The 19,751-nt window shown below is 51.7% G+C and overlaps 8 protein-coding genes across 8 annotated transcripts; 5 read left to right on the top strand and 3 right to left on the bottom strand.

Moving 5' to 3' along the window:
* Window positions 1-370: 370 nt before the first annotated feature.
* On the top strand, window positions 371-3,578 carry AA0111_g1062 (hypothetical protein; the record flags this gene model as incomplete). The annotated part of the gene is made up of 8 exons (XM_028644391.1): window positions 371-590; window positions 640-863; window positions 914-2,095; window positions 2,145-2,445; window positions 2,494-2,718; window positions 2,770-2,973; window positions 3,023-3,304; window positions 3,361-3,578. 8 exons carry the CDS (start codon window positions 371-373, stop codon window positions 3,576-3,578), a joined length of 2,856 nt encoding a protein of 951 aa, XP_028511475.1.
* A 1,522-nt stretch (window positions 3,579-5,100) lies between these two features.
* Window positions 5,101-6,324, bottom strand: AA0111_g1061 (hypothetical protein; the record flags this gene model as incomplete). The annotated part of the gene is made up of 1 exon (XM_028644380.1): window positions 5,101-6,324. One exon carries the CDS (start codon window positions 6,322-6,324, stop codon window positions 5,101-5,103), a length of 1,224 nt encoding a protein of 407 aa, XP_028511476.1.
* A 961-nt stretch (window positions 6,325-7,285) lies between these two features.
* Window positions 7,286-7,990, top strand: AA0111_g1060 (hypothetical protein; the record flags this gene model as incomplete). The annotated part of the gene is made up of 3 exons (XM_028644369.1): window positions 7,286-7,301; window positions 7,349-7,744; window positions 7,803-7,990. The coding sequence occupies 3 exons, from the start codon at window positions 7,286-7,288 to the stop codon at window positions 7,988-7,990; spliced, it is 600 nt and encodes a 199-aa protein (XP_028511477.1).
* Window positions 7,991-8,265: 275 nt separating this feature from the next.
* On the bottom strand, window positions 8,266-9,081 carry AA0111_g1059 (hypothetical protein; the record flags this gene model as incomplete). Its single annotated transcript, XM_028644357.1, has 3 exons — window positions 8,266-8,529; window positions 8,620-8,806; window positions 8,858-9,081. 3 exons carry the CDS (start codon window positions 9,079-9,081, stop codon window positions 8,266-8,268), a joined length of 675 nt encoding a protein of 224 aa, XP_028511181.1.
* A 545-nt stretch (window positions 9,082-9,626) lies between these two features.
* On the top strand, window positions 9,627-11,715 carry AA0111_g1058 (hypothetical protein; the record flags this gene model as incomplete). Its single annotated transcript, XM_028644346.1, has 3 exons — window positions 9,627-9,702; window positions 9,758-10,068; window positions 10,114-11,715. 3 exons carry the CDS (start codon window positions 9,627-9,629, stop codon window positions 11,713-11,715), a joined length of 1,989 nt encoding a protein of 662 aa, XP_028511180.1.
* An 883-nt stretch (window positions 11,716-12,598) lies between these two features.
* AA0111_g1057 (hypothetical protein) lies at window positions 12,599-15,818 on the top strand (the record flags this gene model as incomplete). Its single annotated transcript, XM_028644335.1, has 2 exons — window positions 12,599-15,028; window positions 15,081-15,818. 2 exons carry the CDS (start codon window positions 12,599-12,601, stop codon window positions 15,816-15,818), a joined length of 3,168 nt encoding a protein of 1,055 aa, XP_028511173.1.
* Window positions 15,819-16,295: 477 nt separating this feature from the next.
* AA0111_g1056 (3'(2'),5'-bisphosphate nucleotidase) lies at window positions 16,296-17,360 on the bottom strand (the record flags this gene model as incomplete). The annotated part of the gene is made up of 1 exon (XM_028644324.1): window positions 16,296-17,360. The coding sequence occupies one exon, from the start codon at window positions 17,358-17,360 to the stop codon at window positions 16,296-16,298; it is 1,065 nt and encodes a 354-aa protein (XP_028511172.1).
* Window positions 17,361-17,961: 601 nt separating this feature from the next.
* Window positions 17,962-19,527, top strand: AA0111_g1055 (hypothetical protein; the record flags this gene model as incomplete). The annotated part of the gene is made up of 2 exons (XM_028644313.1): window positions 17,962-18,664; window positions 18,716-19,527. 2 exons carry the CDS (start codon window positions 17,962-17,964, stop codon window positions 19,525-19,527), a joined length of 1,515 nt encoding a protein of 504 aa, XP_028511175.1.
* Window positions 19,528-19,751: the final 224 nt, after the last annotated feature.

Raw genomic sequence — 19,751 nt, 5'->3', positions numbered from 1 at the left:
CACAAACGCCACAACTAGGTCACAGTGGGTGTATTTAGCTGCTTACCACCCTTCTTATATCAGCTCATGCATACGTTGAGTATAGTACAGATATACTGACCGGTGAGATTGATGATCTATTCCCGATTCAGGCAGATCAGTACCTAGTCAATTTCACCGTAGCCCAACGCGAGGCCGTCTTCGATCCGTTAAGCTCTTTCGCACTCCTTTCCTCCTCAACGCTGTCTACTCAACGCTGTCTACTCAACGCGGGCAAGAAATCATGCATTGATCATATGCTTGCATTTATCACAGTACTCTTTGCTCAGGCTCTATTGATTACTGGGGATTGTTACCCATCGAGAGCCATTCGGGTCTACGGCTGCCCGCCATGGCAGCTGTAGAGATTCCTTTGCCGGTCTCTATGCAGAATGTTCCACAACACAACGTAGCTCAGCACTCTGTTCATACCTCCGAGCCTGTTGAAAATGCCTCAACTATTGACGGTGACAAAGATGCCTCTATCTTCACCGATGACGTGGGAGGTGTACCTTCCACAACAGCGACTTCAGAAGAGTCTCATGAGGCTGACAAAACTGCTGATGCCAGCAGTAAGAATTGCAAGTCTAAATGAAGATACATGACTGACAGACTCTGTAGACCATCCTCCTCATGAGACTAAACTTCCTAAAGAGAAGCACAGAGAAAAGATTCTCATGGAACGTCTCAGTTCCGCTATAAACAAGGCGATCGCAGCTGATTCCAACACTAACACCGACTTGAAGGTGGTAACAGATAAGAGAAGCGAGCAACGCTATATCAAAGTTAGATTCGGCGGTTCGGAACGTTACGTCGTGCCTTGGACGGCGTGTTACTCCTGGCGTGTAGGCTTCTAACCTACATACACTGCGAATGTAGCTGCTGACTACTACAGGCCATGGAAGCACTTCTAATGGAGTGGTATCGCGAAGATGAAGACACTCTGCGTGACATCAGTAATGGCGACATCACCATCTTTCACAGCGTCAACGGCTTCATACATCCGCAAACTTGGGAAGAGGTTATCGAGCATGACTCTCAGATTGACTTTTGGGCTCACTCTGCGTATGACTCGGACGATTCAGACGATTCAGATCCGCCAGAAAGTAAACAATACGAAAGCAGTGTGCAATATGTTGTTAACTTCCGACGAAGTGGGGCCGACGATAAAGAGTATTTGGTTACAACAAAGATATACAAGGAACCTGTGGAATTCGAGGTTGCCGACAACAATGATAGACTACCTGCGTTACAAGAGATCAAGGATGTTTTATCACCGCATCATCAGGACACAGAGACAACCGGAGAAATCACCGATGGCAAGAAGACGAAGCTTGGAGCCCATGATCGCGTCGTCGACACAAGCCTGAGGATCAACTCTCAGTATCTTCTCAACGTTCTCAAGTCTATGATCACGTACACGGTCGATTCATCCGAAGAGCGGGCGAACGATCTAGTCACTGGCCTGTTCTATCACCCTTACCAAGAACTCTTTCACTATCTTCCAGACTTGCTTGAGTACCAGAACAAAATCGCAGCTCTCCGTAACAAGCATACCACTTTTTTCAATGAGAAGTTCGATGAGCATCTGACCCTCCTCAACGATTACCTGCATTCGAAGTCTGGTGTGCCGACCGAGGAATTTAAAGCGCGCCTTGAAAGGAAGACACCCACTGTCACATTTGCTACGTACTGGTTGCTGCTCAAAACGGGAACCGAGGTATACGTTAGAGAGAATGATGGATCTCTCAATGCATATATATTACACTCGGTGCATGGGGGGCCCTCTCAGCGTGGAGGGGAAAAGATCGATCGCAGTTATAATATCCTTGTCTGGAACCTGATGTTTGATGGGAGATACTTAGCACCCCGCCTCCGGAACCTTCAGATTAAGGTCTTTGATAACGAACGAGATATCACAAGTCTCACCGTTTTTCCATCTCGCTTCATTGATGACAATGACAGTGGCAAATTGGAAGAAAGGCTTGTCGAGCGTGGCAAACACTACTTTGCTTACTCTAAAGCACCAGCTTTCCTACAGTATACAGGCAATGGTTTAAAGGTTGCGCATAAGACGGTAGGGTTCTTGGTCTTTATTTGAACGTGTTGCGGCTAATGAGTGGTAGTACAAACGTGCTCGTGTTGTCGTCGAACATGCCTCCTCGCCCTGGAATGAAAAGGAGTTTGACCACCTTACTCATCATGTCCCTCTCGCATTCACGGAAACCGTTCGCGTGGCGACCCGCGTGGCGCGCTGTGAGTGCAAGGATTGCCGAATGTCCTATGACTTGCAGGAGACATACGATAAAACACCTTTCAGTGATTACCTCGATATTGTACCCAGTAAGACTGAAGCGCTTGAGCGTCAACAGTATAAGATCATGGCTTCTCATATGTTTGCGTTTGTCTTGAAAGATCGAACATACGGTACGTTCTTGAATTCATACTGAGACATGCCGGCTGACTTCAAGTAAGATCTGTTGGCTGTTGAAGGACTCGAACAAGCGAACATGGCTGAAGACGCTATCAGTAGTCTCGTGATGGAAGACAACAACAAGGAGATGATCAAGGCAATAGCTCGGACTTACACCGATAGTGACCAGTCTTCAAGATTCAGTGCAGACTTCATCCACGGTAAAGGCGAGGGCCAGATCATCCTGCTGCATGGCCCTCCCGGTACTGGGAAAACACTCACGGCTGGTAGAACTTCATTCAAATGACCTTGTAGCAGATATGCTGATTGCTTTCTAGAATCTGTTGCCGAATATACCAGGCGACCATTGCTTAGCATCACCGCAGCCGACCTAGGTCACGAGCCCGAAGCGTTAGAGGAGAGCCTGTTGCGCTACTTCAAGAGGGCCAGTGATTGGGATGCTATAGTTCTGCTTGACGAAGCAGATGTATATCTTGAGCAGCGCACGACTCACGACTTGAAGCGCAACAGCATTGTGTCTGGTAATGTAAGCCCATGGCCATGAGGGAACAAGTCTGATACCCGATTTAGTGTTTCTACGGGCGTTGGATTACTTCCAGGGCATACTCTTTCTGACCACAAACCGTGTGGGTCACTTCGACGAAGCTTTCATGTCACGCATTCATCTGTCGCTTGGATATGAACCGCTCAGCGATAACGCACGGGAAAAGATCTGGGACAATCTGTTCAAGAAGCTACAGCAGGATCGCAAACGTGGCGGACCTGAGATCACCTACGAGTATGACGCCAAGAGATATGTCCAAAGCCGCGACGTTCAGGCTCTGGAATGGAATGGTAGAGAAATTCGAAACGGTAAGCTGACAAGCAGTCGCAAATTCGTCCATTTGACTAACAGAAACCCTCGTCAGCTTTCCAAACCGCTGTGGCGTTGGCTGTGTTTGATGCCAAGTACAAAACAAGCGGCAAAGTGCCAGAAGTAACAGAAGCCCACCTCAAGCAGGTCGTCTCGATGTCTTCAGCGTTCCGAAAATATATGACGGCAACGCATAGCGGTATGGATGCCTCGTCCTGGGCGCATAAGCATGGTAATCGCGAAGACAAGTATCCGAACACGCCGGCGAAGTAGGAAATTTATGGAGAGTCGGGAATGCTTTGGCGTCCTACCGGCACAACAATAGCGCTGGTGATGGTCAATTGCTTAGGAAGATCGAGTCGTACGGCAAACTACACTATCTAAGTGTGATCTTCCTTTGGTAGCGTTCCAGCGCTTTGCACAGTCAGTAGTTCTTTCTTAAATAACGTACGTTATCTTATGTGACCATGTGCAAAACACTTCCTCAAGACAGAAGTTCGAAAAGTTGTGCGGTGGCCATTAGGATAGACCTCTGGAAAAATGGGGTGGCTGGACGCGTTTTGTTCGCGATGCAGGGTCCAGAGACGCGAAAGTTGGACCCCGGTGACGAAAGCTCGGTAAAGCTGGGCACCTGCGCTACCCAGACGTCATTTCAATGCACCAAGAACTTGTATCATCATAATCATCATTAGGCTGCGACGCTATGAGTTTGCAGTCCGATGCTAATGTACATTAATGCCAGCCCACCTGTTCCGATGTGCTTGTCATCGAGACATGGTCGATGATCCCTACCCACAATGAAACCCCCTAGTCGGAGACTCGAATAGAGACTAAATATATACATCAACAGAACTTCTTTCATAGTCTTTCGTCGCCCAGGTTCGATGCAGAAATTATTCAGGATAGAAGCTCGTCCAGGCGCGTAGTCCAAGACGCCGCTGAGCCACCACCATCTACCCGGGGTCCAGCAATAGAGATAATATCACTCTGAACCGGTGAGTCGCTCTGCACAGCGTCACCACATCCCACAATTCACTCAGCGACGTGCGGGTTCACATGATGCATAGCATCTGTTAGCCCGCACAAGGCTGCCTTCCCGCCCGCGCGAGCGCACTCCTCTTTCTGGCAAACATGCGCGTTGATGCAATCCAAGCTTCGACATTCATGTCCTTTGGAACATGGTATTCCGAGTGCTTTGTACTCTGTGGTGGTCAAAGGAATCCAAATACGAAATCTGCGCAGTTCGAGTGGCGGGACGCCGATAGAGGAAGGGGCCAGGGACTGAGATCAAAACAAGGTCTTGCCAAGGCATGGCGGACGATTAAAGGCAGACCATTCGAGTTCACCTTCACCGTGAAGCCGCTATACCCAGGACAAGAGGCTGTGTTTGTTTACATTAGTCTCAACATCACTGGCAATTGCAACGCAGAGACATCGTGTAGCTGCACTTCCGCCAGAGCGACCGTTGTCGAGGAGCTCGTTATAGAACTAATAAGACTTTCTATAGATGCAAGAGTTTAAGTAAGAGAACAGCTAGTTGATCTGGTATCGTCTGGTAAATGAGAACACTCTCCGAATCGAGAGCGAGTCATGCTATCCCCTTGTATTGATACAAAACAAACGTGTAGCAGAATGTGCTACGTCCCGTGCTTGTAGAGCACTATCAAATGGTATCTTTCTACACTATCCGCCTCATCACTCCAGAAAGAAACAGGCCGCGTCATGTAGTGCGCAAGCATGTTGAAACCGACGCTATCACGCCCTTCGTAAACGCGCGTCACCAAACAAAAGAAATTCAACGAAGTACAATGTCCGCCCTCGTAGGGTTATGTTGTAGCCACTCGTCTTCGTGTATCCGCGCAATCGCCACTCGCTCCGCATGCTCACCGACCCACTTAATCAGCATGACATTCAGCATCTTCCAGGGTCCGGTCGCAAATTGCTCGTCATGGTCGTGGACGCGCGAATCCCAAAGGAATCGCTCTCCGTTCCAGATGGGTGTACCTGGGGGGTGCATGGTGTTCAAGCCAGGTTTCCGGCTGTCGGGTGAGGGCTCGCGCCATAGGCTGCGAGATAGCAGAACAAACTCAAAGGGACCTGTGGATGATGGCTCAGATATCGCTGATTCGTAATCCATTATGACACCGCAGTGCGAATTCTTCTCAACGTTGATGAGGTGTGAGCATGGAATATCCTTCTCTTCATGCTGTATTTGTTCTGCAATGAAGGCGTCCGCAGAGATGGTTTGTGCTGTAAAACGAAGCGTATTCGACTCGTTGCTGTGATCTGATCCGCGTGGTGCGTGGAAATATGGCGGGTACCGGATGCGCAGGGAGTTGCCCTTTTCGCGTCGGACTGTATATTGCGCCGACTCGGGCCCGATGTGAAAGTTTACCACCTCTGACTGGAACCATTCGCCCTCGCTCCGTGGAATTTTGTAAATATCTGGGCAGGTAGTAGGGTCGAATGGAAAATTAACCGGACCCTCATATGCAGTCCAGCTCCAGGACGGTTCGTTGACATCCTTCTTAATCATCTGCCCTGCAGGACACCAAAGTAGAGAGAAATCAAATACTGCCTCTGGCAGGCCGTGAAGAAAGTTGCCTCCGCAGTTTTTCGTCAACGCTTTGGAGGCTTTCGAAAATTCCTTCGATGGATAGGCCTGGTTCGGCGTTATGGTGTTGCTGACTAGTTGGTTGTACTTTCGAAATCCAAAGAACCAATTTTCAATTTCACTAAAGTCCGCGTCTTGTGATTTGTTGCTTGAGAGGCTGGCATTTGATGATGAGCGCAACCTGTTGACTAACTCCATAACGGAACCACGTCGACCAGATGAACTTGAGCGCGGTGATCGTGAGCCATCGCTGTTGCTAGATGCTTGTACTGGCTCTGGTGAAAGTAGGCCGTTTGCTGTTGTTGGCCGTGACTCTTTCTGGGGCGACGTCGATCGTCGAGACATTGGGCGTCGTATCCAGGAAGGCGATAACCGATCTAAAGCGGAAGGTGGATCTGTGGACATGACGAGCAGCGACATGGAGGGAATTGTGTTGTAGAGAAGTAATAAGTGTCGGCGTCGGTCAAAGCTGTGATAGAGTGCGCTGTAAGTCTCCTACTGGCAGTGTGAAGCGTCAGACCTCAAGTGTCACAGAGGCTGCCTCGCCTTTTGTGTCCGACTCCTGTAGCAGTGTTGCCGCTACGGCTGCGCCCCTTTGGTTGTGTTGTGAGGTATGTCAGTGAAATGTGTGCGTGACGACTTGCGGGCACTAGGAGGCTGTGCATGATCTGGATCACCGGCTCCACAACGCCCCAATTATCTGCTTCGAGTGCGCGCCAGTGGTTTCCAATGGAGTCGCGTCTTGCCGAGACTTGTACCTGGCCTTGACTTGCTTGTTTCCCCGGATATAAAAAAGATACGCACAGAGTCAAGTGTTACTCGAGCGACGACCTGTCTCCAGGGCTGTTCCCAGGTAGCGTCGCTCGATAGGGGAGGCGCACACTGACATGGCAATCTTGCGCAGTTGCTTCCGGCGACTGACACCGGCCGCTTGACCTTCCCATCTACTATGAGTGAACGCGTAGGTGCACAGAAAATCTCTACAGCATGGATAAGCTTTCCTGGTGCCAAGTTTTCTTCGAGGTCTGCGAGGGTGCGAGGGGGTGGCGGATAGTACTGCGCCACATGTCGATGCAACGAGAACAGGGCAGCGGCCTATCCAGGGAAAAGACTATGGCATGACAATACCAAGGCGAGGTGTTTGGTTCTAGGTTCAAGTGGCCGTCGGGTGGAGGTGTGGCTAGTGGGCACTAAGACGAATGCGGCCCAACGCCACCTGCGCCACAACTGAGGGGTCAGTCGCCCTCTCCGTGTCGTTGGGCTGTAGGCTGCTGTGACGCGTTTACTCCGCGTAGCTTCATAAAATCAGCTGGCAACGACATCGGCCGACACGCAAATCCCAACCTAACACTGACAAATCGCCACCATGTCTGGCTACGAAGGTAATTGCGGGTAAACACAGGCGCCGTGCAAAGACTGACGCAGACAGTCGAACACAACATCTCCACAGAGGACGACAAGTCGCGACAACCCTCACGTCGACCAGACCTCTCGACGTTCTTTTCTCAGCTTGAACTGGTGGACACGTCGGATCCCCACGCTCACACAAATGCCAATGCTCTACCGCAGCCCGAAAACATGACGGCGGCATTCCGCTTGCTTGCCAACGCTTTTGAGACTATGCGCGGACGACCAGCGGACGAGAGCAACGAACATGGGGATCTGTTGGCAAACATGATTGAGGTACTCCGTGCCAATGCCGACGATCCGCCCACAGAGTTGAAGGGTGTGCCCAACAGCTTCTTGGATGAACTGGAGCGGGTACCGAAGAAAGCGCTGAAGCCTTCCGATACATGTCCCATCTGTGTGAACCCATTCCTTGAAGGTAGGTCGCGTGCCTCAGTGAAGCGAACGAGGAGCTCGGCTAATTGGTACATGCATAGACAAATATCCCCTCGTTGTCCAGCTGCCGTGCCACGAGGATCATCGCTTCGATCTGGACTGCATAGGTCCTTGGCTTAAGCTGAATTCAACATGCCCTCTGGATCGCAAAGAACTTTTGAAGAAGAAGCAACCGCCACCCCCGCCTGCGGACGATGAAGAAGAAGACTATGATGATATGTACGCCTGAGAATGTTCCGCTTTGGCGCCATCACAACGCACCGGAATTAGGGTATACCAACATCTAGCGGATGAGCATGGATGGACCATCATCGATCAGGCGCATAAACGGATCGTACCGGATATTGAAACTTATTGCGAAACATATCTAGAGGCTCAGCACTGGGCAATGGTTTGGCGCCACGCCTTCGCCGCCAGCTCGTGGATCGAATGGAATCTGACATATCTTCCCCACCATGCCTGCCCTCCATCTTGATCTAATGGGTCCTTGACCGAGTGGGTTCTTTACCGACCCCCCTGCACCAACTGCTGGCCTTGCTGCACGAGCGCTGCAGGGAGTAAGAGCTCCTCACTGCCATGCATGACCGCATTGATGAGTGCAAGCGCAAGCTCGTCATATCGAATGAAAGAGCCAGAGGAGCCTGCAACCATCATCGAAGCTTCACCAATAATACTACCTCTCTGTACGACCATGCCTGGTCGAGCTACGATCGTAATCCAGTTCTCGTGGGTCTTTGCAAAGTCGACCATTTGAACTTCGCCCCGGCCCTTTGCAAAGTCAGCACTTTGGCAGCTTGTTTCTGGTCATTCTATCTGCAATATACGCGCGTGGTCTATAGAACGAAAAGAATCGCCTACTTTGGTCTTGCGCATGGAGCCTTTCATCCATAATGACCTGTCTTGATCGCGTTCAACCATGCCACCTGACAAGTGTAAATACCGAAAAGGCTTTGCGCCGACTGGCATTGTCGATGCAAAGGCCTCAGCGAACGCCTTGGGATACTCTAATTCTAACACAGGATTACCAGCAGTCGTTGTCATACACCTTGACAACATTAGTAACTAATGGCGCGAAAAGACGCAAGTGGCTGGGTACCAGATGCACCCATCTGCTCCGGACAGCTTCGCAAGCACATCATCGGGGTATTTTGTAAAGTCCTCAAGCAGCACTACCTCGAGCTTAGCGTGCGTCTCGATCCCGGGTGGGGGCCGTCGTGACAATGCGATAACCGTCGATACGAGTGGATTTCGTAGCGCGTGATGCAATACATGCGCACCGATGCGACCAGTGACACCAGAAATTACGATCTTGAAGGACATGTTGGTGACAAAGTATCCGTGTCCGAGAGGTTTGTCAACATCGCGCGTGGCTCTGTTTATGTGACCTCCTACACCGCGGAGATTGGCCGCATAAGCACTGGTCGCCCTGTGGATTACCTCCGCCGGGGCATCTTTCCTGCCGGTGGTGTCTCAGTAATTCCAATTCCCTAACTCCATCGCCGGACGAGCCTTCAGAACAACGAAAGGAGATCAGAACACCTCGAGAGTCTCAACAACGAGGGATTTTCAGACATTAAGAAAAACCGCGCTTATTGAGGTGGCCATGCTTTTGTACGAGCCGAAGAAGCCGTTGCACATTCCCGGAACCATATGACTTAGTAAACTAGAGTAATGCTCGGCCTCCGTTACGGACGAATCCCGGCCGCCGCCCCGAGGAGTCAGCTCCACATCAGCAATTGCCATCGCAACACCTTCACCCCACTATGAAAGTAACATGGCCGCCCTTATTTGGTATGGTTCCGTGACAGGAATTCGGGTCTCCGTCAACTACATTGCGTCTATTATTTGGTGTCGTTAAGAGTAACATGGATTCATTAAGCAACGCGAGTAACACTTCCAAGAAGAGACCCTCCAAGAGTCTTCGCCGGGCATGCTGGGAATGTGAGATCACAACCCATTCATGTACGCTCAATTATAAATGCTAAACATACTACAGGCAAAAAACCCAAGGTTCAAGTCGATGTTAGCCCAGCGACGATCAGCCCTCGCACAAGTATGGACAACCCAGGACCGGATCGGGTAGACGAAGTAAACCCATGCTCGAAACACATCCAAGAAAGGCTGTGCAAACTCGAGCAGTTATTTGAGAGATTCGTGTGTCGTAAAAATGCCACCACAGCCGCAGTCAATACTGCGCCGCGCAGTCCTACCCTCACTGCTTCAGGCTCTAGTGAGAAAGAAAGCAAACCGGATATGTCCGGATACCGAAGTGACGCGTACAGCATCTCCTCACTGGGCGACGGTATTGTAAGCAGAATTGTTCCCGAATATTGCTTGCACTAATGTTGCTAGCTCGGAGCGTATACATGGACGTCAGCGCCTTCTATCCGTACCTTGGTCGACAAACCGGAGACTAAAGGGCAGCCCGCAGGCTATGACAGAAATCATCGAACACTGGCAGCCCTACTACCCTCACAACATGATGCAGACATCATCTTCGAATCGTCTAATGGGTGGATGATCCTAGAAGGCATCTACCGGGCTTCCAAGGAAATCTATGTTCACAAGGACTTGCAGTCGTATGCTCTGGACATGCAAGCCGTTGCACAAGAGCGAACCATTATCGTGGCGCGCACGCTTTTACATTTGGCGATTTGTATCAACTCTCTCCCACCAGAGTTCGACTGTTCGCGACTCTCGAGCATGTGGAATTTAGACGCAACGATGCAAAACTATGTTTCAACGGTAACATCACTTGTAACTTCCTCAGATGAACAGATGATGACTCTGCATGGACTCGAGACGCTGTTGCTCTTGGCTCTTTTTCACATGAACAGTGCTTCACTGCGGCAGTCATGGCTCGTTGTGCGCCGCGGTCTTAGCCTGGCCCACCTGATGGGATTCCAACGCATTATCGCGCAAGAGGATCTTAACCCGGCAATCCCGGCGGTCACGAATGCAAAATCGATCTGGCGCTCCTTCGTCGACCTTGATCGGTATCTGGGACTTCATCTCCGCCTTCCGTTCGGTGCGGATGACTATCCACTTGCGGCAGACGCTGATGCGCATCTGATCCATCGTTCGAAACTCAATTACATGACGAGACAAGTGGCAGAGCTTGATCGCGATGTCTCACCCCAAGCATACTCAGCGGCGCTGGCACTGGACGAACAACTGGAGTCATGCATGAAGGAGATGCCCAAGGACTTTTGGGAGGTGCCGAACATCCCGTCTACAGCAAGATCACCAGAGTCATTTGCTACGTTGGAACGACTGATGGTGCAGGTCTGGCACTTTGAGATGAAGATATTCATCCACTTGCCTTATTTACTCAGAGCACATCTGGACAACCGATATGATTACTCCAAGGTCACCGCGTTGCAAGCCTGCCGGAACGTTTTGATGAGATGGTTTGCCCTTCGCAACTCAAACATCACACAAGCCTGCTGTCGTTTCGCCGAGATCGGAGTGTTCATTGCCGCCGTCACTCTCACACTCGACATCGTCATTGAGCTGGGCACAAAGGAGAAGAGCGAGGTGAAGAAGACCAAAGGAACAGATTTTGCTATGATCTGCCGCCTTATCGGCGAGATGGAAAAGCTGGCCAGCGCAAGCCCACGTGAGAGAATCGCGGCGCGCAGTGCTGTGGTGCTTAAGAAGATCCTCTCGTCGCTAGACCCGAGCAAACAGCCCGTTGGCAAAGTACGCCATACAATACCGTTCTTCGGAACAGTGGAGTTGGAGTTTATGAAACTGCCCATACGGCCAGTGTTCGACATCGACTCTGATGCAGGCAAGCTGTTGAACGCCACTGCTACGGGGCAACATGTTCCTGTGTTTTCGTTCATCGACAACTCTTTGTGGCCGCCGGCTGACGACGAGTCAGATCAATGGGATATTGTCCTATTTGACGGTCTTGAAGACCGCGATACTCAGGGCAACTGGGTGTTCTAGGATGGTGTTCATTTCGCTTGAGGTATTGTTTAATCCGGATATAAACCACTCTCATCCCAGGGCTCCGGATACCGCCTTGCGTGTGCATTCAGTAGCGCACAAGATCCCTGAGACCCTTTCTTTTTGTTGGAGAACATTGGATGCACGGTTAAATGGGCCAATGATTTTGTTTAAAGTTGTCTCCGGCGCACTGGTTGATTTACCTTTAGCGTATCCTATGTAATATTGTCGGTTTCTGCGTTTGTTTCCTTCAACAATGATATCCCTAGGGGTGGCGAATGGGCACAGGCTGGACAGCGGGGTAAAGGCGTTTCAGTAGCAGTCGCACAACAAGCGCGGATGGTGTGATTAGTATTGCGCACAGGCGAATCGAATTGAAAGATCAAGTCTACCAACAAGCAAAAGCAAAGCGCACTAGTGTCGCCAGGTGATGCACGGTGTTGAGTTGGCAGAGGGTTGCGGCGGCAAGGCTGAGGGAGGGACTGCAATGTGCCGCTGGCTGATAGGCTGATTGGCGCCGGTACCAGCATGAGGAGGGCCGAATACGTATCTATCAAAGTCTCAGCTTGGCATGTCAAGTTTCGCGTCTGTGATGAGAGTATCGGCAGCGTAAGCCGAATATCAGAGTGAAGTGGGAGTTCTAGTCGCGCCTGGCTATCGGTGAGGCCAGAAAGATCGCCCGGAGACGGCCAACGGATCGCCTTCATCCTTGGCCTAAGCCCAAGAACCCTGACTTGCGACCGACGGCTGGCCAAGCCATCTCACACGACCACCTTCGCTTGCGCGACACGACTCAACGCGCTCCACCCGTGCATGTCGCTCCTCTCTCCTCCCCGGCCGTGATTGTGCAGACACCTTCACTCTCGCCAGCAATCTGCGAAGCATGAGCACGCAACACCACGGCAGCCAGGGCGAGTTCTGGGCCTGCACCACCCGCGATGCCCCCAACCCGCCGACGACGCACACCGAGACGACAACGCGGAACGACGCCGTAAATTCGGGAGCCGCCCTCAGTCTGTTCGAATCAATCATCACCCCCTCCCCGCCTGTCCTTGAATCCTTCCTCGCCCAGATCTCCACCGTCACCCTCCTCGAACTCTACCACACATCACGTCATTTGCGCCAGTTCCTGCAAAGGTATCCGCTCGCGTGGAAGACGCTGTCCTTTCGATTGCCTCAGCCCGCTGTTGCAGTGGGCTCGCCAGGCAACGAGACGCCCGAGAACAGGGAACGTCAGTCCAAGGCCTACTCGTTCGACGCACTGCTGAAGCAGATCATATCGCCAAATGGCACACGATTGACTAGCCTGGATCTCTGCAACACGGCCGTGACAGGAATTGCGCTGGTCGGGAGCGTCCTTGCCCCGCGGATCGACACCCTCCAGCATCTGTCCGTACGAGGCTGCAAGAATGTCTCCATCAAGTACCACATTGTCCCCTTTCTGGAGCCATACACATTAAAGGACGCGCCATGGATGCAGAGAGACCTCGCTCTGAAGAGTCTATACACCTACCGTTGTCGTCACCACCGCCGACGACCCTATCTCCCCTCCTCCCTTATTCGGAGAGACTCCGATTCCGACCCCACACACCAGCTCATCGAGATCTGCCACCAATTAGGAATTTGGACAGATACAGCATGGTGTCCGACACCAGGCGGCAGGTGCAACCGGAGGAAGGACTACCACGCAGGAAGAGCAGGACCGCAGAACATGGAAGTCTGGGTACCCTTTGATAGATTATGGCGATCAAGCAACCGCATCGGTCCTGTGGAAGGCACGACAAAGTTGGGCGAACACGATGGCAGACTATGGGAGATTGCTGAGACAGGAGAGGACGGCGAGCCGCTCGGCCCAGAGGGTGGGAACTCCGCAGGAGAAGGCAAGCATGTCCCAGTACACGAGCGAAGGAGCCACACTGCGTTTGTTGAAGAGGTCAAATGTGCGCAATGTAATGACACTATTCTGGAGCGATGCGAGTCTTGCAGTGTCCGCATGCACTGCATGGGTTGCCGAAAGACGCTTTGTGCAAGTTGCGCTTTCAACAGACCGATACCGAGAAAACGCGTGAAGACACGGCATTTTGCAAACCTGGCTTTCGGCAACAGCAGCACATTGGGCGGCACACTTGGACACGCATCGGGGTCTTCTGCACCATTGGAGGACAGGAGTCAAGAAGAGAAGGCTGACCAGAATCGCTTCTGGTGGGCCCCTGGTGCCACCCGATCACCAAATCTCATGAATGAGAGCGCACAGGACGACGACTCATCTGATTCCGAAGACGGCGGGAATAACGGGATGCCAATACCTCCAGCGAATCGAGAGCCACCAAAACTAAACATGCATTGGTGTTGCCTGGAGCCTATCTTTTCTGGTGGTGGCGGCATTGCTGTGCTAGGCACCGGATTAGGCGGCAGAGGCGCTGATAAGATACGCGCAGCACCATTACCGCGGACGAAGGAGTTTGAAGATCCGGACTTCAGCAACACGCTTCGGCCTGTTGACTACGTCCGCGAGTTGAAGAACAACGGCCTGTATGAGTACGTGCTTGGGGAGGATGTTGATATCCTGTCGTACTTGAAGCAGGACTCGCTTGATTTGCAACAGCAAACATGTCCGAGAGGTCTATGCAACGACTGTTACCGAAGCTTCCGCTGGAAAGTGTCATGTCGGGCATGCAAGAACCCCATTTGCAAAGAGCATGATTTCAGAGCGCTAAAGGTCCGCAAGTGTGGCTATCGGGATTTGCATACCGAGCGAGAGCACGTACGATCGCATAACGAGCCGCCACAGCGTCTTGTTATACCAGAGTTCAATCCAAACAGGGCCAGCACACCGGATCCCGAACGCACACCTACAGCATCGTCATCCCATCTAGATTTCTACTCCACTGGTGACAATGAATCTGAATCTTCCGAAACACCCATGTCTCAGTCACAGATCATGGTTGCTCCTCAACATTCGTCAGTCGATATGTCGGCCACAACGTCCCTCAATTCCATCTCAAACCCCGAACCTTTCCAGCTTGCAACCTCGCTCTCTTTTGTGCCTATCAGCACCGGACGTCCACGCTCTTTCAGTGTATCTGGCGTTCGCGGCCGACCCACTAGTGCTTGGTCGCCGAATTCTCAACGTGTCCCGGTTAACCATGCAATCATGAACCCACTTCCATTGCCCTGCAATCCACGGCATCCCGTGCAGTGGAGTGGTTGTGGTGCGTATTTCTGTCAGTACCCAAGGCCTGCAGGAGACAACCGACCACAGTGTCCGGGAATTCTGAAGGAATGCTCGGAGTGTGCAGTTCTTGTCTGTGATGTAAGTCTATTCCCAACATCTCTTTTCATCTGTTCACTAACACACCTTTCAGCAATGCGCGTCCTCGAACCCAGCTTGCACATGCACGTTCTGCACTGTCAACTATCACTGTCCGACGTGCACACACAAACCCAATGTTCGCGCGAAATGTCGGCTTGAGGCAGAGATTAAACAGAAGAAAGAGGAGCAGCTCCGTGCGATAGCCAAGCAGAGGAAAGACAAGGAAGAGCGCGGAATGGCAGATGAGTTGGCTGGAGCAATGTTCGAGTTTTTCACAACAGTATACGATGAGAGCACCGGCAACCCGACCATGGACGGCTCCTCCGCATCGTTCACGCACGACCTGCCCATTCCGAGCCCAGACTCTATTACTGTAACCACAGAATTTGGTGTCATGGAAGAGCCTGCAAACTTGACGACAATTAGTGCATCTGGACCTTCACCCTACCACGCCGCTTATGACCATTCCGACGATGAAGAGAACAACGTCGAGATGACTGAAGATGTCAATGAGGATGTCGAAGCCCTTCAGCAGGGGCTAGCTCAAATGCATCTAACTCCCGTGCCCGGCATGAGTGCTCACATACTACATGTGCCGGTAGAAGTCGAGCCTGAACACATACACGATGACAACGGAGAAGAGTCTGATGAGGTCAACGACACCGGTGCCGAGGCGGACATAGATACCGACGACCTTGACGCGGGCGCTGAAAGCACCTTTGTAGACGAGTCCGGTGATGATACTTTGGTTGGAGGTATTCTTACACCCACAACCACCATCACGGCATGAGACTAGACCACTCAGACGCGACGCAAATACTGCTCATTTCAACAAAATAGCATAAAAATCTCTTTGGATGCAAGTCCTACAAAGAAACATTAAATTGACTTTAAGGAGTAAGGTTAGGGATCTACAGCCTCTAAGGAGGCGGGATCTAAAGCAGGTGATACCCAAGGGAAATACGGTGAAATGGGAAACAGCTACGGCTTGGTGGGCATACGGGAATATTGGAGTAGGAGTAGGCGGACATGGGAAACCTGTATTCTTTTACGTTACGCATTTTGGCGTTCATCCTTGCTGTTCATTCTAGAATTTGGTCTTGATTCAATTCAATCGTTTGAACTTGTCTGTATTATAGCCAATCTTTCTCCTTCAGTCAGCCCTCTGTTGACTGCTCTGAAGAATGCTTGTCTCATTTCCTTGCATGAGATAGCTGCATGATCTGGTGTAAAGACATGTGTATCATTGCTTAGACTATCACATTGTCTATTCCTTAGCGCTCAAAACCTCCTTGACAACCTTGATAACCTCTGCAAACGCATCCTTTGGCGCAGCTACCACACCCTTGTTCTCCCTGAGTGTCCTTCCGAGGCCAAAGTCAAGAGGCTTGCCGTACGCATCGCTGACCTCACCACCTGCCTCCTGAACGAGGACCACACCGGCAGCGTGGTCCCAGATCTTTTCCTGGTATGTCTTGCTGACTGGCAGTCTGAGGTACAAGTCACCGGCTCCACGGGCAATGGAGCAGTACTTGGCTTGCGAGTCCATGCGAACCGAAGGCTTGGTGATGCCGAGCTTTGATGCGATGGCAGCGTTGTCGCCTTGTGATGAGTGGCCTGCTTCTACGGATTCGCAGAATGTAGCTTGGGTGACATCTGAGAGGGGCTTCATCTTGATGGCCTTTGCTTCTGTGAGAGCACCCTTGCTCAGCGGTCGGCTTGTAGCACCCTGTCCCTTCACGGCACCGAACAGCACGCCCTTGCCCTCCTTGTCGTCTGCGTCTTGTCCGGTAGTGGTGGTCAGGGGAGCCTGGTCGTCGACTGGGAGGTTGGGGCAGCCGATGACACCTACGGTAGGTACGCCGTCTACGAGTAGACCCAAGCAGACAGCGTATTGTCCACCACGCAAGAATCCCTTTGTGCCGTCGATGGGGTCAAGTGCCCAGATCCTGCCCTTCCTGCCGCCCTCACTGTTTCCCTGGTCAAGCGCTGACAGCATAGCATCTGCGCTCTTGATGGGTCCACCAATCTTCTCCTCGGCAGAGCTGTCCTCTAGCTTCGCTGCTTGTACCAGATCCCAGACAAGGTCACGGAGCGAGTCGTTCTTGCGCAGGTCGTTGGCGTCCTCTTCGCCAACAACTTCGTCCTCTGGGAAAGCATGCTTTATCGATGCGATGATCAGGGCTTGCGCGCCGAAGTCGCCGATTGTGACAGGGGAGGAATCGCTCTTGGACAGCGTGCCCTTGGAGTGGCTCGAGTAAACCGACTTTGTGAGGATGGATGCTCGCTGAACAGCCAGGAGAGCGATCTCCAATTCCTTCTCGTAGGCCATTGTGTGTATGCTTCGATTCGAGTTCGTATACAAGTGTTGTGATGGATGAAGTGCGGTCGACGGGTAGATGTGGTGTTTCAGTTGAGAGAGACGAACAACACTACGAGAAAGCAACGATGGATTGAAGATGGAGATAGCCAGGATGACGAATGCTAGCAAGAAGAATCTTGATGGCGCAATTTGGGCGGGCATGGGCTAACACTAACAATCTTCAGCCCCTCGTTTCTTTGGTGGGGTTCTGCAGCCGGGTGGATTGACGCAACCCATCATCCATCAAGTGCTGGCCTGTGCGCTGCGGGCGGAGGTTACTGCTTTCGTCCTGGCCTGGACGCCATAGCAACAACACCAACGGCTTTCGACTCGTCTTGATGCACAGACATTCGAGACCGCTGTCTTGTCTCACGAAGCAGAAGTCTTGTCGTATTATTTTCGACACACCCATCTGACGCTGAGCGGATAACCGAGCTGTGCATCCGACTTACGCGACAGTAAACAAAGATCGACACAAAGACATCCTCACCGACGCGCGCATCTCAGAAACAAACTCGGATTATTCCCCCCATAGATCCGCATCACAGCGCACTATTCTCACTCCGACAGAATGGCTTCGGCAGAGCAGCCCGCGCTTGCGACCACAAAGCGCAAGTTCCACAAGCTCCTCGACAACCTCACGGCAAGCAATTCGACTACCTCCCTCGCGAGCACTCTGCAAGAGTCGAATGCTTCTACTGCTTCGCTCTCGGCACTTTCCGAGACAGGCAGCCCTGAGCACCCGAGCAAGCGCCCGCGCAGCGCAAACCTGAGTATGGAGCGTCAGAGGGGTATATCCGAAGGTCAAGAGCGCATCCGACAGCTAAAGGAACAGCTCATGACCCCACGAAGAGAAGGCACGATAAAAATCGTGGGCAAGACTTTGGTAACGCCAAAAACTTCAACGCCGAAAGCCTCCACGCCGCGCAAAGCGCCAAACTTCCAGCCATATAGCCAAGATCACTTCCTCGAGAGGCTGAAGACGTTTGCAGATGTGCGGAAGTGGACTACCAAGCCGGATGCCATCAACGAGGTTGAATGGGCAAAGCGGGGCTGGAGCTGCGATATCTGGAATACAGTAGCTTGCAAGGGCGGATGTGAAAATCGTGTTGCGGTCAAGTTGAGGCCAAAGCGCAAAGATGCTAACGGCAAGGAGCTCGAGATGAGCGAGGACCTGGCCTTTGATATCGATGAGGCTTTGGTAGATAGATACAAGGATCTCATCACCGAAGGTCATGCGGATGACTGCTTGTGGAGGAAGCGCGGCTGTCAAGGTACGATAAAGTATGCGCGTGTAGCAGTCACACCACTAACAACATGAACAGAAGACATTTATCATATCCCCATCGCATCGCGGACGAAGAGCTCAGCCGAATTGCTCGATCGATACCGCTTTCTCAAAGCCATATCCGCCGAACTTCCCCTCCTCGAACACATCACATACCCCGAACCATCCATACACCACATCCTTGAACGCATACCATCATCCTTCTTCACTTCAGCAGGCACCGAACCACCTCTATCGCCCAGCGATATCGTGGCATTTGTCTTTGCCCTCTTTGGCTGGACCGGTGTCTCGGAATCCCGCATATCCCTCGCAGTATGCAACCACTGCTTCCAGCGCCTAGGTCTCTGGCTCTCCTCCGCCACGCGCCTCAAGGAGATGAGCAATAAACTGGACGTGCCCATTGAAAGCCTGCGCCTCAACCTTCTCGAATCCCACCGCGAACACTGCCCCTGGAAGAACCCAGATGTCCAAGCAAACTCAAAAGACGGTCCTATCGCCAACATGCCCGCTTGGCAAACCCTCGAATTCATGCTGCTCGGTCGTAACAGAGATATTGCCGCCGGTGTCCACACTCCACTTAAACAAACGCCTAGGAAGCAACATGCTAGGAACAACGATAGCATCGATGTGGGCAGTGAGCTCGAGTATCCGCGTGGCAGTATGGATAGCGTCGAGAGACCCAAAGACCACGACGACGATGAAGATGGTGGTTTGCGCGAGAAGTGGAGTAAGCTCAAGGCGAAACTGAAGCGCAGTGCAAGTAAGAAGAGTTTGAAGAGTACGAAGAGTGGGAAGAGCACCAAGAGCGGGAAAAGTGTTATGACAAAGGCTGACAAGGAGAAGTCTTAGGCAGGCTTTCTTCGGAGTCGGTATCGTCTTGGATGAACGGTGTTGTCTGGTCATCTTCTTATTTTTCTAGGTATGATTTATGGGACACAATATTTTGTCGCTGGGCGCCTCTACGGTTGTATTGATATACCCTTGTAATGAAAGCTGTTGGAGGTAGTGATTCGAGAGATGTGCATCATGAAACCAGCGAGATAACAAAGGTGTTGAACTATTGCATCATGACA

This window comes from Alternaria arborescens (assembly GCF_004154835.1).
Source record: "Alternaria arborescens strain FERA 675 chromosome Unknown contig_2, whole genome shotgun sequence".
NCBI classification, from domain to species: domain Eukaryota; kingdom Fungi; phylum Ascomycota; class Dothideomycetes; order Pleosporales; family Pleosporaceae; genus Alternaria; species Alternaria arborescens.
The sequence above is the reverse complement of the archived record's forward strand: the minus strand, read 5'-3'. Positions and strand labels throughout refer to the sequence as shown.